The 16345-nt window shown below is 43.9% G+C and overlaps 1 protein-coding gene across 5 annotated transcripts in view; it reads left to right on the top strand.

Annotated features, from left to right (window-relative positions):
• Positions 1 to 16345, top strand: part of RALGAPA2 (Ral GTPase activating protein catalytic alpha subunit 2) — a 96752-nt gene that overhangs the window by 1206 nt on the left and 79201 nt on the right. For all 5 annotated transcript variants that reach the window (XR_003529445.1, XM_027653995.1, XM_027653996.1 and 2 more), the window contains exons 2-5: positions 5143 to 5253; positions 5749 to 5798; positions 14538 to 14595; positions 15984 to 16027. Coding sequence is in view for 4 of the 5 variants with exons in the window: in XM_027653995.1 (XP_027509796.1) it covers positions 5143 to 5253; positions 5749 to 5798; positions 14538 to 14595; positions 15984 to 16027 (263 nt within the window). In the remaining variant the exon portion in view is untranslated. The remainder of the gene's footprint in view (positions 1 to 5142; positions 5254 to 5748; positions 5799 to 14537; positions 14596 to 15983; positions 16028 to 16345) is intronic.

Here is a 16345-nt window from a genome sequence, read left to right as displayed (position 1 = left end):
GGGGCAGTGGCCGTTGGGCTCGCGCCGGGCCCCGCCCGTGCCCAGGTGCCGCCGGTTGGGCGCAGGTGGGGAGCAGTCAGTGACTCGAGGGCGGTAATTCCCGGGATCCAAGCAGCCCATGGTGGGCACTCGGTGAGGGGACGGAGTGCCGGGCAAAGCCGGCCTGGTGGCCGGGGGCTGGCTCATCCTTTGAGCGGCGGGAAGGGCAAGTTTGACGTGCCCGGCCTGCGGATGTTTGAGCTCGTGCTTTGCGCTCCCGAGCGGGGCGGGCGGTCGTGAGGGCCGTGCCCGGCGGTGGAGACCAGAGGCTCCTGTGCCCGGCCCTCGGCGGGTCCGTGGGCAGCGCTGCACCTGGGCTGGGAGCGGGGGGTGAGTGACTGCCCCGGGTGTGGGTAAGGAGTGTCCGGGGTTGGGAATCGGGGGATTAGTTTCATGTTGGTTTCCCTCTGGGAACTACACGGGGAAGTTTCGGAAGGTGCTGAAATGCCTTGTTTGTTTGGGAAGGTGAGTGAAATGCCTTGTTTGTTTGGGAAGGCGCGTGAAATGCCTTGTTTGTTTGGGAAGGTGCGTGAAATGCCTTGTTTGTTTGGGAAGGCGCGTGAAATGCCTTGTTTGTTTCCGTTTGTTTGGACGGAACCGTGAATGGAAGTGCCTGGGGGCGGGAATTTGAAAAGCCAGGAGAAGGTACTGGCATTACCGTGTGCCTTTCAGCTGTGCGTGTCCAATTGCTCATGTGCTGTGTGAACTGTATTAAAATAACGTCCATTTTATTGCAAAATAATTGTGGGGAATTCTTTAAGAGTTTTTTAAGAGTGTTTTGTTAAACTGTCCTGAGAAACATCATGACCTGAGACCATAGTGTGAGCTTGGGACTGTACGTGTCTTCCCTCTCCGCCAACCTCGATGAAATAAATAGACTTGAAGAACTAAGAAATAGAGCAGCTTTTTTGTTGATGTGCCCCTTTCAGCCTCTCAGCAAGACCCGAGTGGTTTAAGCTGCAGTTCTGGCCTTGCCCTGACTCTTGGTTGTCTCAGGGCAGTGCTGGGTTTTGTGTGCCCCTGTGGTGCCCAGGAGGCTCCTGGGACAGACCTGGAAGGGGAACAAATGGAAAACCATGCCCATCAGCATGCCAGAATTAGTTTCTGTCACAGTGCAGATGGTTCAGGAGGTGGTGCTGCCTGGTGGTTTTCTGTCAAGATACTTATTACCCAGTTGGCAAGGGGGGAAACACGTGCGTCGCTCTCGGGAAGTGACATCTCTCCTTCCAAGTGGCTGCTGTGTTTGGAGGTAGTGACCTGACTCCTTGGATTAATCTTTGGTTTAAAGTGAAGGTTGTTGGCAGTGCCAGAGGGCTGGCTGGGGGCTGTGGTGTGGCAGCTGCCTGGCTGCTCAAGCTGGGGGTCAGGGCAGGCACTGTGTCTGAGCGGCTCTGGGGATGTTCCTGGGGTGTCTGCTTTTGGGAACAGCAATGGAAATGTTTGAGATAGTACAGGAGGGGCTTTCTGAAGATGATATCTTCATGGATATTGTTGCAAGTGTATCTTTTATGGTACTGGTCAGCACAGACAATGAAGCAACACATGGGAAGGACCTTTCCGGTATTTAAGGAAAACAAAGCTTTTGGATAAAGGCTCAAAAATAGTTGGATTTTTTTTTTTCTTCTCCTCTTGTGCTGGCCAGGGTAGGAATGTGTGTCTGTTCCTCCCACCCTGGACCTTTCACTCCCTGTCACCAACTGCTTCCCTGGAGCCATAGGGGCACATGTTCTCCAAATAGCTGCTCCTGGTCTTGTGTTTCCTTAGGAGATGCCAACTCCTCTTCCTTTGTTAGTTTTAAATCACAGGAATTGAATTGTAAACAAAATGACAGTTACTCTTCTGTGATCCCACTGATGCAGGAGGATAAAGATCAGAGAGAAGATGATAATAGGGGAGGAATGAGGTAAAGGAATGTGTATTTCCATAAATAAGGGCTCATGTGAGCTCTGGATTGCTTCAGGTCCCTTAGCGTCATCTGTATAAGTTTGTGCAGTGTCCAAACTGAAAGAAAAGGTTCCCTTTAAGTTTGTGTTGCTTATAACATCTCTCAGGGCTCAAATGCCCTTTGGGATCCAAATTCCTAATCTGTGGGGTGCCCTGCCTGCATGGCAGGACAGAACACTGCCCAGAATAAGTGGGTGTTCATTTGTGTTGGGGAAATGACCAGAACATTTCCCTTATTTTTTTATTGCTATAGAGATGTATTTGTGTTCAGAACTTTTGTAAAGTCAGTAGAAATTTTTTTTTCCAAATATAGTTTGTGGAAGTGTCAGTAGTGTGGCCTTTTTTTTTTTACAGCAGACCTAACAAACAATGGACTGATAAGCAGCAGTGGGGATGTACAGGGTTGGCTCTTCCCCACTGACTGGCCATAAATGAAACCCCTCCAGTTTCCCAGAGTGGTTTCTGTGGGACTTTTGTAGTATAAAGGTTAATCACTGCTCTTCAAGACTTTTTCTGTGGCTATTCTTGGGTAAAAATACTCTCTTTTTTCTTGGAACATCTTATGCAGTAGTGTTTTCTCCTCAGGCACAGTTGAAATACTCAGGTGTGATGAGTACTGCTGGACAGATGTGGGATGCTGCCATGTCCAGTGCCTTCATCCTTTTCTCTGTTGAGCAGTGGGCAAATATATGGGAGACCTGTTATGGCTGCACACAGACTTCAGTTAAGGTTAAATATGAACTTTGTGAGGTTACCAAGTGCAGTCCTGAATCTTTGTCTTTACAAAATACCAATTAGGAAAACCCCTGTTTTTCATTGAACTCAGCCCATCAAAAATGGGATAATAAGGGAGAGTAGTGGGGTTTCAGGTCTGGCACTGTTTGGTCTCACAGTTCTGTGCAGCTGGAGTAAGACCAGCTCAGTGGAAATTTTTGTTTAGAGACACTCAAAAGGGAAATGTGTCTGGGCTTCTCGCTGGTGTTGTTCCAGAGAGCTCATGTGAAATTTGAGGTGTTGACATTATTTTGGAGGGGTGTTTCAGTAACAGTCTGTTTCCATGCTGACATGCTTTTTTTGAAGATAAGTAAAAATTGTGCGTTATTTCTGGGGTGAGGCTGGTTGTAAAAGTTTATCATTAACCAGGGTATGACTGTGAAGTTCTCTTCATCTCCTTTAATTTTTCAAGTACTTGAGGATTGAGTGAGCTTTGTATAAATAGTATAAAGTCAAGTGACTTTGGAAATTCAAGGAACCAAGGGAGGATTTCTATCAAGTGCCTGTGATAATGTTTGTAGTTAACAGGAAGATAAAAGATAAGCCCATGTGCTAAGGAGAGACTTGTCCCCCGTGGACTTTTTTTAATATGAGGAAGAGCATTGAGGGCTTGGCAATAAACTTGGGCTCTTATAAAAATGGTGCCTGAGTAGTTTGTTTCCCTAAATTTTAGATTTAGGAAGTAAAGCAAGTCAGGGTGATTGGGAGGCATCCAATGAGCCAGTCATGTCATGTTTATGTGGAAGAAATAGGATGTGACCCTCATGGATGTCTGACTGTTTCCTGGATTTCGCTGCCAAAGCTGCATTCGAGTGTTAACCGGAAGCGTGAGCCTGTGGATCACCTGTCCTTGTTTGGGAATGGGGTGAATTCCAAGGGTTTGGGAAGCTGCCGTGGATGTGGTGGCTGCTGCTGTCTGCCAGCTTGCCGGAGGTGTGAGCGCTGGAGCCCGTTTGCAGCTGGAGTAACCTGAGCTGTTTGTGAGTAAAGGTAACAGCAAGGCCGAGTACCTGTAGCTCAGCCCCAGCCTCGCTGCCTCACTTCCCCAGCTGCTCAGAAATCCTCATCCAGTCAATGGGATTTCCCCAAAGTCAGGCTTCTGTCTTATTATCTCAAATGATAAATGGCCCAGGAAACTTTCCTTGATGTTTTCCGTTTGAAAAACAGGAACGAGCCGTATCCTGCTGCAAGTTAAACACAGCTGTAAGAAAAGGCTGTGGCTGTAGGGATGCAGCTCACATCAGACTCGCCCCTGAGTCACCACTGAGATGCCACATTTAGAGAAAAGGAGAATTTACTTTTTTGATAAGGCAGTTCCTTTCTCCTCCTTTCACAATTCACAGGGAAAGTTTCCTTTTTGTGTAGATTTTAATGACCTCATTCCTTCATATGAAATGCCTGTAAATGAAGGCCTTGTTTTCCCCTGGAGTTGTGTTTAACAGAACGCATTCATGGAGAGGAATAATTGCACTTAGCTTGCAAATTCAAGACCAGTAGTTTGTAGGAAACAAATATCATGGCAAAGAGTTTCCCTGCACTAATTGTTTCCATAGTACAAGCAGCCAAGCAAAGGCTTACTGCAGGAAAGGTATTAATTTAAATAAAAATCAAATTGTCCAAAGGCTAAAGTCATTCTGTCTTCTGTAGTGTGGGACGTTGTTGGGACTTGTTGCTGCAATCAGCTTTGTTTTGGTTAGTGAATGGGTTTCTTACGAGGTGAAGCTTCAGTGAGAGGATGTGTTGTTAATAATTACTGTCCTTCTCTTAATTCTGGGTGCAATTGCCGAACTTTCCTGGACCAAATCAGCTGCAATAAAGAGCAAATGGGTGAAGTTAATGTGTTTGGCAAGTGTCAGGTTAAGAAAACATCAGACTTTTATCTTCTTAAAAAGTAAACTTAGTCCAAATTTTTGATGTAAGTTAAGGCTTTGGAAAGTGATGCATGCCTGGATTGCCATTATTTTAAAAAAAGAATTAGAAATATGCTGTTTTCTGAGTTGATCTATTTGCCACATAAATTTAAGAACTGGATTTGCATCCAGAAATCTTTGCTGGTGTTTTTCTCCAGCAGTGCCTGCTTGCTTCAGTGATACAGAAGCTGGTTGGTTACATGGTTGAGACTTGCCTCATTTTTTTATTTTATTTTTTTTAATGGAAAGCAAATGAGCCAAAACCCCACTGCAAACTTTCATAAATTCAGTGAAAATGGACATTTCCCTGTTTTACCAGCAAGGATGGAATCACAGTTTAGTGCTGAATATTCATTGAAGTCACTGAAATAGTTTTATATTGCATTTATTTCATTCTCTAATGCTGGATTTGCAGGAAAACAAGAATTTTCAGCATTCTGCTCTTGTGTAATAACACTGTTTGTTCTCTTTTCAGATATTGTGGATGGAAGTGACCTGAAGCAATTTTTTGATAATAATTATTCTCAAATTTATTTTATATTCTATGAAAACTTCATAACACTGGAAAATAGCTTGAAACAAAAAGGTGAGTTGTAGAGTTTTGCCAGCAGGCGTTGGTTGGGGTTCCCCACGTGTTGTCCAAAGCAATTCCATTAGAGGCTGTCCAGTGATTATCCATATTTGCATCAATAGTTTCATGCAGCACAGTGTTAGTATTAATCACTTTAATTTCATGGCAGCAGAAGAGATGAGCATGAAAAATTGCTCTCTGAAATGTCAGCAGCTGATGAGATGTCTGAGTTCATTTTCATGGCTAAGTGTCATTTCAGCTCAGAGCTCAGTTCCTGTGCTTTTACTCATGTGTCCTCTCACCTTCTTCTGGGGTCCTGCAGCTCAGGCTGTTCGGGTGAGACGTGGTCAGAGCACAGGGAGGCACCACAGTTTGGACCTGTCTGGGGATGTTGGATAAAGATGAAAAATAAACTGGGCGACACCTTTGGTTCAGCTGAACAACAACAGCCTGATTCTGCTGTCTCACACCGTGTGTTTATGGCAGACAATATTGGTTTGTGTCTTGCAGGGAATAAATCACAAAGGGAGGAGCTGGACTCCATCCTCTTTCTTTTTGAAGTAAGTTTTCCATACCATGAAGCAATTTTGTATTTTGTCATTCTGTGTTTACTTAGAGCTTTGCAGTGAGGGGTGAAACCTGGTGTCAGTCACAGGGGAAAGGCAGAACAGAGCTGTGGAGGGTGTTCAGCTCTCAGATACAACAACCATTTTATTATGCAGTGAGAATGTTGGTTGAGGAATATGCAGAGTTGAGATGTTTTATCAAAAAGTAACGGTCTGTCCTGAGGAGCTGGGGCTGAACATGAGCTGGGGTTTTCAGGATCATTTGGGGAGCACGTGAGCAATGGTTCCGTAGCCTCTGTAAGGCTAAAGCTTTCAAAATAGTCTGTTTCTTCTGTTCTTTTTTGTTTTAATTAAAGAAGGTATTGCTCCTGTATTTTGTGGAGGGGCAGTTCAAAACAGCAGGACTGTTTCCCTACACTGTGTCAGTGTGAAGTTCAGCGTTATGTTTATTTGGAATGTGTCACAGCAGGAGTCTGGGCCCAGCTCCTCTCACATGAAGGCATCTGTTATGGTTACAGTGTTTGGTCTTGCAGCACAAGGGAAATAAGAGGATAGGAGTTGTCAGCTACTGCACATCAGGGTAATCGGAGCATGTGAAATACCAATTTGTTAAACTTTTTTAGTTCAGTGGAGCATCTTTCACTTCCAGAAGCAAATCCTTCCCTCCTTCCCAGCACTGGCCATCAGAGCATGGGCAGTGTCTGGGGAGGAAATGTTACCTAGTTAACTTCTGCATAATCAAATTAGGATTGTTTAAATTAAAAGAAGAATAGTCTGGGATAGATAATTTTCTGAGGTACCTCTTAATTTAGAGTTATTAAAAATATATTTTGGATGTGAAGTATCCAGAAAATATCACTGGACCAGATGAAAGCCTAGCATATAAAAACATTCTTATAATGCACACTGGAATTCTTAGCATAAGCTCTGCCTGTCTCTGTACTCAGAAAGCAGTGACACTTTTAAATATTAATTTTTAACAGTTATTTAGGAAAATAATTGGCCAGGTTTCTTTCTTAAGATTTAACACACATCTTCTGTTGATTTCTCTCTATTTTTGTTTTCTTTATTTCTTTCTCTTTGTTACTGCAAATACTAACTTTTTATTTGCATGTTGCATGATAGAAATGCCATCTTTGTTTATATTTTGGGTTATTTTTCTGTAGGGGTGGGAGGAAAAAAGCCCTCAAACTTTCAGTGGGACTCTAGAAAAGGAAGTCAAAACAAAAGTTAATTGTTCTCAACTCTTCTCACTCCCTCTAAAAAAACCCCAACCCAAACCCCTCAGAAGTATGTGGTTTCATGGTTTTGCATTAATGAGTAGTTTGTAGTTGGAGTGGTGTTTATGTTGATAGTAAAAACGGTGCTGTTTAGCCTAATGTGCCTGTAATGGGAAAAATGGCCATGAAAACGCTGACATGCAGTCCTGGGCTTTGTGGTCTCGGATTCTCACCGGGATGCAGCCAGTTCATCTCCCTTTTCTTCTTCTCCCTCCCTTCTCCCCTGGAACCATGAGAGTGAAATCTGAACTGTGCTTTCTGCTTCTTACAGCAGTAGAGTCTGCTTTAGGGTTTTGCCCAGGGCAGTGTCAAAGATGATGAGCTCAAAAATGTGCCAGGGCAGCGTTTGGGGCAGGAGGAGCTCTTGCTGCTCGTCCCTCCCAGCCCAGCAGGGAAGGTGTCACACCGGCACCAAGGGGGCTGTGCCAGTTAATGGCAGCTCATTAGTACCCTTTAATAGGGAGTGACATTGAGAGGGAACAGCTGCATTCCTGGGGCTAAGAACTGCCCCTTCGGACTCCCCTAAAGCATCAGGAGAACATGCTGTCTGAAGGAGGAAGAACCCAAAGCTGTGTCTGAACTGGGGCTGCTTGGGGTCCCAGTGGGGGAGAGCTGTGTTACAGCCGGGTCACGGGCAGCTCTGGGGAGCAGGAAGTGGTTTCAGGTATTCCCGTGGAGTTCAGGGTGATCCACTTCATGGTGGGGATCTGCTGGAGTGACCTTGCAGTCCGTGTAAGCTGAGACTGGGTAAGGTATGCCTTGGAGAAGAGCCCAGTGGAGGCCTTGGAGCACCGACCAGGAACCCATCAGCATGAGCACAGGGCAGGCAACAGGGAATGCCGAGGGATGAAACGTTCACACCGAGCCAGAGGAAACGAAACTAATTGATTGTTAAGCTTTCCATATTTAATCTGATGTCAGTGTGAGCTGGGAGGGGGTGTACTGCATTCTCTTCTAATTAGCTAAATAGGTAATTACTTAGGATTAACAAATCCGGAGTCCAGGCGCTGAGTGTTAACAGCTTAAAAATCAATAAAAATATTTATGAGGGAATTGACTTTGCCTTTTCCCGGCGGTTTGGTGGGCTCGTGCTGCTGTTGTGGAGTGACACCTAGTGTGTGTATTGGGCAACAGAGGCCTTTCCCACAAATCCTCTGGAAACTGCCTTAACTGGGCTGTAATTTGTGGATTTTTTTATTTTACCCATTAGCTACAGAGCTTGGCCACTCAGCAACAACATCAAACAATGTGTTATTTAAAGAAGAAATGTTAATCAGAATGGAGGAGTGTGAAGGTTTAACTGTTCATTTTGGAAAGTGCTTTTTTGCAATTAATATCACAAAATTCTTGGTTCTAACCCTATATTCTCTAAGGTGCTCTGGCCTTGTCTTTTTCCAAATATCTGTGAAATGACACAGCAGCTGTACTGTGTTATTTTTCCCTGTTTCGGCTAGAAGCCCAAAAATATGTGAATAACAAACTTGCTTGTTCTCTGCTGAGGTTTGGCTCTCTCCAGATTTGCAGTGTATTTGCAGAACAGGTTCCTATTGTTCCTTGTGTCCCTGCTCTCAGGTTTGAGGGCAGCTCTGAGCCCGCTGTGTCACAGACCTCACAGAAGGTGCACTACACTTATGTCCATTATCTGGGACCCATTACAGTGTTATGTCATCATCTGGTTGTGAAAGCTTGGATTTTTTTTTTTATAATAATGTATTTTTTTCTTGCAGCATCAGGTACTGATTCCTCTGACACTGCATTTGTTTTATCTCTAATGAAGTAAAAGCAGACTGATGGCTTTGATATCATACATGGCTCAATTTCTTCCCATTCTCTGTAATTTTGCTTTATTAGTGAAGAACAGCCACATCATACCTGTTGTGCTGATGGGGTCATCAAATTCACCCCACGGATTTAACACATTCGCTGGATGAAGTGCTTTATTCTCAGAATTTTTCAGATAATCTTTCTACCGTAGAAAAGCTTCCCAAAGCCACTTCTGGAGGTGCTGCTGTTGCTGAAGGTGTTTCAGGTCCTGTCAACATAGTTCAGGTGTCACTGCAGGTTTGGGGACAGCTGAGGAGATGGGGTGGGTGCTCCCCCCTCCCACCAGGGATGCGTTTGCTGGGAGCTTCTCAGCTTGGATTTTTCTGCTTGTTTGTTTTCTACCAGTGCACAGTAACATAACATAAAGAGCCCTCATGTTTCACACTGCACCGACACACCCTGAGCACAGACACTGCTTTTTTAGTCCAACTAGTAATGCTCATAACTAGAGCTGTTAGAATATATAACTTTGGTTCACTGTGGAGTAAGACTGCTGTGGATATTTTAAATACCGAATTCTCCCAGCACCTTACAGGTGTCCTTTATAGAGGCTGCTCCATGAGTTAGCAGTATTGGTGAAGCAGCTTAAAACAAATCTCCAAACCAGTGGTCATTTTTAGCAGGTCATTTTCAATTTCATGAAAACCTGCACCAGTGAAACTTGGAGTACTTTTGGATTCCTAACTCTTTTAAAAGTTAGGTGCTGCATTGGTGTTTTTTATGAATGTGCAAAAGGACACTCTTTTATATTTGTAGCATTACCTTAGGGTGGTTTGCTTGTCTTAGGATGTTGTTCCTATTTACTTGCTACCTTTTGAACAAAAGTGAGTATAGTTGAATTCTAAGGAATTAAACTGTGTATTGAAACCAATCAATGGTAAAAGAAAGTACTTATAAAATTCTTTACAGGGAATAATGAAGTTGTTGTTGAGTTCCTGTTGCCACAGGTCCTGATTTCTCATTTCTTGGGATTGACCCTTTTATTTAACTTTCTTGTTGCTGTTTGCATTTCCCTTATGTCTGTACAGCTCAGTATCTTAATTTCCCCACCTGCAGGTTATCAGACACTTGAAATCAAGTTACCATTAAGAGTCAGAGCTTAAAATGCAGAGTTACAGCTTTAAATTCAGGTCATAGGTTCCTTTTCAGCCTTGCAGTGGGATTCCCAGTTGCACTGTTCAGCCTCCAGTGTGTCACACAGACTTGGCTGGCTGACTCTCAAGCTCACTAGAGTAAAAAAAGGGCTTTTTTTGTTTATAACAATAAAAGTGCTTAGAGCTCTTCTTTTCTACTCATGGAAAACTACTTTTTTAACCATTTGCAGTTCATTCTGCCATTGTTCTGATTTCATTTGATATTGCTCTTAATAAACATTCTTGTTATTCTTGCAGCATTCTGTGGTAAATTCTAAGTTTCCTACGTTTACTTCAGAGGTCTTACTGTGTCTTGTTATGCCTGGGGCAGTAATAAGTGCCCTGTGTGCTTTGGGCAGACATTTTCCCTCAGCAAATGACTGTGAATAATTTATTAACGCAATAAATGGAGGGTTCCATCATTTCAGCTGAACTGCTGCAGGCACACGGACTCCAGTGGGCTCTTGGCTTATCTGAGCCGGTGAACAGGAGCTGGAAAATGTCTGAATTTTTGCAGGTTTCAGTAGTTAAACACACTGTCCCTGCTGTTGTCACTGTCTCCAGGAGCCTTCAGTCAGCCGGGGCACCTTTGGTGGGGCTTTGTTACTGAGACCCAGGCTGGGAGCAGCTCTGGCAGCAGGACAGCCGTGCCTGTTGTCTCACTCTGTTAGTGCAGCTGGGAAACATCCTGGCTGGGGGATCTCGGGTGCAAGGTTTGGTCCCAGCTGTCCCTGCGCTGGGGCAGCACTCAGTGATAGGCACAGAGCTGCCAGTCGTGGTATCATTCACCAACGGGGGCAGAAATAAAAGGCTTTTAAATAAAAGAAATTGCAGTATTGGTGAAGTTGGAGCAAGTCTGTTGAAATACAGCCTTGGTGGTTTTTATTCTACTGTGATAAAAGAGAGAGATCCAGCTTTCAAAAAGCAGCATCCTGTGTAAACTAAGATTTAAACTTAACATTATTCCTAGTCATGCAGGAAGTCCAAACGAAAAAGAACTATGGATAATCAGTTAAAAGAACTGACAGATACCCTGATGTGTTGATCAGTAGTAATACCTAATTTCTATTTCAAGTGTGCTATAATGGATTACCATATAGATGCAGCAAAGCACTAAGCATTAAATAGATCTATGTGTTTTCTGAAAAAGCAATATTATTTCGCACTGTGGGGTTTCTTAAAACATTTCTTATTAGTGTACTGTGAAACTAGGAACAAGATGTCAATAGCCAGCTCGGATTCACAGCAGTGTGGATGGCAGCCTGGGCTGGAGGGGAAGAAACCATCATTTGTTTTACAGGAATAGCAAGATGTGATTTTTAGAACACCAGGGTGGGGAGGGTGTAGAAAATGTTGTTGGAAATGGGAAGTTGCAGTGGGAACAACTGGAGCTCGTTTGGGATCTGTGCTGTCTCGTGATGCTCTCCAAGCCCATCTCAGTGTGGGGACCCCAGTCTCACAGGCGAAAATCACCAGTTAAATGTTGTGCTGCCTGGGACTGGGGGTTAACTCGTAACCTGCAGTAACTTGTGTTTGAAGGTGTGGATTTTAACCATGGTAACATATTTTGACATTGCAGGAACAAACGTGGACTCTGAGTTTATATTTGATTTATACTGAGTGTGCTGTGCAGCAGAGCTGTGCTGTCTGCAGTAGGGAACTGGGACACCAGCAGTCTGGGGTGCTTTTTCAGAATGACTCTGGTTACTCCTGTGTAGGACCATGCAGGTGATTAATCACATCTTTACATTTTTTCAAAATACATGTATTTATAGTTTTCCTGGTTTTGAGATGCTGATAAGGAGAACTCATGGGAAATAACTTAAATGTCTCAAGTTTTTGCCATATGGAGAGGTTGTGGGATATGGAAGCTTTTATCACATGGGAGCTTCTGTACTATTGTTTTCAACCCTTGAATTGTTTTGATTCAGTCACCTGATAGGGGTGTTGGATTCTGTGTTTTGTAAAGCAAAAAGAACAGTAAGGGTGTTGTTTTCTGCCCCAACCCTCCCAGCGTAGTGCAGTTTAGAGTTTAAGCTTGCTTGTGTTGTCCTCTGCAATAGCCAGTGTTTCAGGCTTTCTCTGGGCACAGCCTTAACTTTCACATCTGAGTGTCAGTGAATTTAAGTTCTTTTTCAAACGGGTCTTTATTATGCAGCTTTTACCTTGTCAGCTCACATCTTGTCATAGCTGACTGTCTGGAAGTGAACTTTGTGTTCAAATTTAGGTGAAACTGTGTAACAGACTTAAACAATGGAAACAAACTGCGTGCGATTATTGTCTGGTTTTCCATGATAAATGTGCCGAGATGTGTGAAGGTTCATCCCTGCAGTGTGTTGTGACACCTGAATCCAGCCCGGTTTTTGCTGCTGGTTTGTCCAAGTGTTTGTTTCCTGGAGCTTTTCCTTGCATGCCTTGGGCACACGGTGTGTGATGGGCCTGGCACAGACACACTCCCACACTGCTCCAGGGGGCACTTGGAGCGCTCCTGGGTTAGGTTAAAGCTCCTCTTGCCCTGTGCCAAGTTAAGTAAAGGTTAATGTCAGAAAGTATCCTGAGGAGTGGTGGGCTCTTAGTGTTGAATGTTTAGATGGATAGTGATAACTCTTTGTCCATGGATCCTGCAATCTGATTGGCAGAAACCTGATAAAAAGCCCCAGTGTGAGTCATGGCCTCATTTTTAGCCAGTCAGATCCTTCATCCCAAGCCTGTTCCTCCTGCCCACGGAGGGGGGGAGCCAGACCTCTGGCCACCAGCCCCCTGCTCCTGCAGTCCCTGCTGCCACGGTGTCCTGGGCAGGGAGCTGGGGCAGTAACACCAAAACAAAATACATTGGGAACATAGAAGGGACATGCCTGGTTTGCATGTTTACTCTGAATAAACTTCGAGAAATGCCCAGTACTCTCTGGGGAGCACGTGCTCTGGTAAGGGTGAGGAGGAGGAGCAGCCCGTCTGACCTGAGCTCTGGCTCCCTAAGCGTGTGAACTTGTCATGACTTCCATCTTCTGCCATGGAGAAAGGAATGGTCCATTTCCAAGAAGATTATTCTGAGTGTTGTATAAAATTTCTGAAGCACTTGGTTGTCAAAAATAAAAAAGCCTGTCCATGTCTCAGGCACACTGCTGTCAGCAGCAGTGCTGACCCGTGCCAACCAGCTCCCAAGGGTTGCCCACAGTGCCAGTTCCTGCTTTCTTGGCTGCGATGTTTCCTCTTGCGAGATTTGTGTGCAAAACACCAAAAAATGGCTCACCATTGCTCAACTGACTTGCCATTCATTTTTGCATCCTGCATGTGGTATTTCTGAAAACTTAACGATGCTTTGTTGTGCAGAAGTTTGTGCCAGTGATTTTTGTTTGATAATGATGAGAACTCTGTCTCAGTCATTTATAACATTGTTTGATTTAATTTGATTTCCAAAAGTAGGTGTTGGAAAGTAGTTTCCCCATTTAAATATATCTTCCTACATTCTATATTTCAATGGGTGAAAACCTGTAAGATGCAGACATGTTTTTCTGTGGAACCTGTGTGGAGCCCTGTCCATGTCACTCCTTTGCCAGGTGGAGCAGCAGTGGGTGAGCTGTCCTGTGTGACTGCCTCACCTGCCTGCCAAGTCCTAGTCCTTACTACCAGTAGTTTAAAAAAGGTGTCTTGGAGCCTGTTAAAGTCCTTTTAAAGCCATATTTACTCAAGTAAGACCCCTAAATAGTTTTGATTTATCCAACTTATTTAACAGCATTACCATCCACTGAACTGACAAAGAAAGCATTTGGAAGCCCCAAGTGTTCTTTGCAACTAAGATGATAAGACTCCGTTCAGGAAAGCACTTAAATTGCTTTGTGGGTGCCCTGTAGCGTAACCAAACTGTGCGGGAATGGGTTTGACCACAGCCTCTCGTTGTGTTTGATCTGCCTTCGGGAGGATCAGTCCTCAGCTCCAGAGACAGGCCACCACGGATTATTCCCTAAGTGCTTTATTAACTGCCTGTGCTGGGAATTCAATTAGTCTGGCTTTGTGTAATTTGGCTCGGTTTCCCTGAGCGGCTGAAAGCACAGGTAAATGAGCTCTGAGGAGCAGTAACTGCCCCGCTGTTCCCGGTGCCTCAGCCGGGGGTCGGAGCCCATTAGCTGATGGAAACACAGCCCGGAGCCGGGGGCTGGAACCAGAGCCGTGACAGGCTCCGCAGTGTCAGCCCAGGAGAGCTGCTCCGGATGTCTGAGCTCTTCACGGGCAGTGCTGGAGGGCTGCAACACAGGGGGAAGGGAAAGTGCTTCATCACTGGGTCGTGGTATTTATTCAGAACCATTCCCAGTGTCTTTCTCCACAAGCAGAGAGCAAAGTCGTGGGCAGGAGTCCTTGTTGTGATAGGCATTTCTTTCTGTTGTGTTCTGTTTATATGTATTACCACTTCGTTTGTGTCGTGTGTCTTTGTTTCTCTGTATCCTCTGATGACCCAGTTTATTATGGAAAATATGACTATTTAGTTTTGTTTCCTGCAGAAAATATTGCAGCTACTTCCTGAGAGGATTTTTTATCGATGGCATTTTCGCAGTATAGGTAAGAAGAAATGGTTTAAAAACATTCTAGTGCAAATAAAATCAGTGTTTTCTCTAGTCACTTCCCTGGTTCCACAAACCCTGAATCCCTCAGCACTGCCCACACAAATAATACACAGGAGACTTGCAGCTCAGCATTCCCAAAGCACATGGAAAAATGTTTTTGCCTGCTGCAACAGATCTGTGTCCCTTGCTTGGGGTGGCTTGGATTGCCTGCTTCACTTTCATTTTGCATGAATGTTATTTCAGTTTTTATCTTCTTGGATTTACCTGGCCCTCTTCCCTTTCTTCTCTTCCATGTGATGGAAGCTATCAGGATGAGGGGAATTTAAACCAACACACCTTTTCCTGCTTAGGTCTCCCTTTGGATTCACAGACCAACTCCAAACACAGGAGTACTGTGGATCTGTATGTGACTTGCAGATTTGCAGTAGGATGTCATTTTAAGTGATTGCACAAGAAATGCCTGTTCCAATCCATCCCACCAGGGATAGATCCTCTCTGCCTCCTGGAAATTCATCCTGTGAAACTTGGGCACTGAATAGGCAGCAGAAAGTTCTGCTTCCAACTGCTGCCAAAGCGGTCCCAACGTTTTGTTTTGCTGCTTATTAAAGTAAATTTTTTGGAGGGGTTCTGTTCCTTCTGAGTAGGACTTTTTTTGTTGTGGTTGTGTTTGGTTTCCAACACTGTCTCACCAGCTGCCTTGTTTGTCATCAGAACAAGGAATTGCTGTTGCAGAAGAACAATGAGTGGAAGTTAAAGGTCAAGGAAAGGGCTGTTGTCACATTTCCACTCAGCAGTGACAAAAATAAGAGGAGACATCTGCCTGACCGCTTCATAACTGGTTCAGCTGAGCTAGTCCAGAACAAATTGGTTTCAGTCAGTTGTTTTCTAGCTGATATATTCTTTATACTTCTCTTGGGTGGCCATGTTGGGATAATTTTTTGACTGAGCAATTTTTTACAGCTCTACCTTGGGATTTCCTTTTTGCTTAATGTTCACATGCATTAATGCGTGTTTTCTATACATGTTAATTTCTATTTAGTATTGTGAAGTGGAGAGATCTGGAGGGAAGGAACCTGTTTAAGGGCTGTACATAATTCACAATCAGTATTTATGAAAATAATTTGAGACATTGTCATCTGACTAAACCCAAAGTACCATACTGGGAAGACACACCATAGTAAATCTTACTCCACTGTTGATGACGGTGATTGTAACCAGATTTACTTTGGATTTTTTCCCCCTCAGTTGTCTTAAAACTCAGTGCAGTGGCCACAGAGTAAATAGCATTAAACTAGCCTTTTCTGGAGTATTTCTTAAAAACCACTGTGGTGGGAGGGCCCGTTCCTTGTGTCTGATAGTGCCTATTTAACTTTCCTAATCCAGGGTCGATTCTGAAGAAACTTTTGCACACTGGAAATTCTCTCAAGGTATTTCTTTGTTTTCATATTCCTTTTCACTTTCATTCTTATGAAGCATATCACTTTGCAGCTTTTCAATATCAGTGGTTTTCAGACTGTTAGGCTTTGTAATTTTACTTACCTTTTAATCGTAAATCTTATTATTGTGATCCCAGATTATTTTCACATTTGTCTTCTGTTATTTTGCTGCTTTAATGACCTTCGTAAAGTTATCCAGAGAAGATATAAATAGATACTGCTTAATGCTTCATTTTTTCAGCTCTCTTTAGCATTAAGTATACTGTATTAAACCTAGGATTAAAATAATAATGTGAACACCCTGCTATG

This window comes from Corapipo altera, unplaced genomic scaffold, assembly GCF_003945725.1.
Source record: "Corapipo altera isolate COAL_440 unplaced genomic scaffold, ASM394572v1 70, whole genome shotgun sequence".
Classification (NCBI taxonomy): domain Eukaryota; kingdom Metazoa; phylum Chordata; class Aves; order Passeriformes; family Pipridae; genus Corapipo; species Corapipo altera.
Note: the sequence above shows the minus strand (reverse complement) of the source record. Positions and strands in the feature narration are given on the sequence as shown.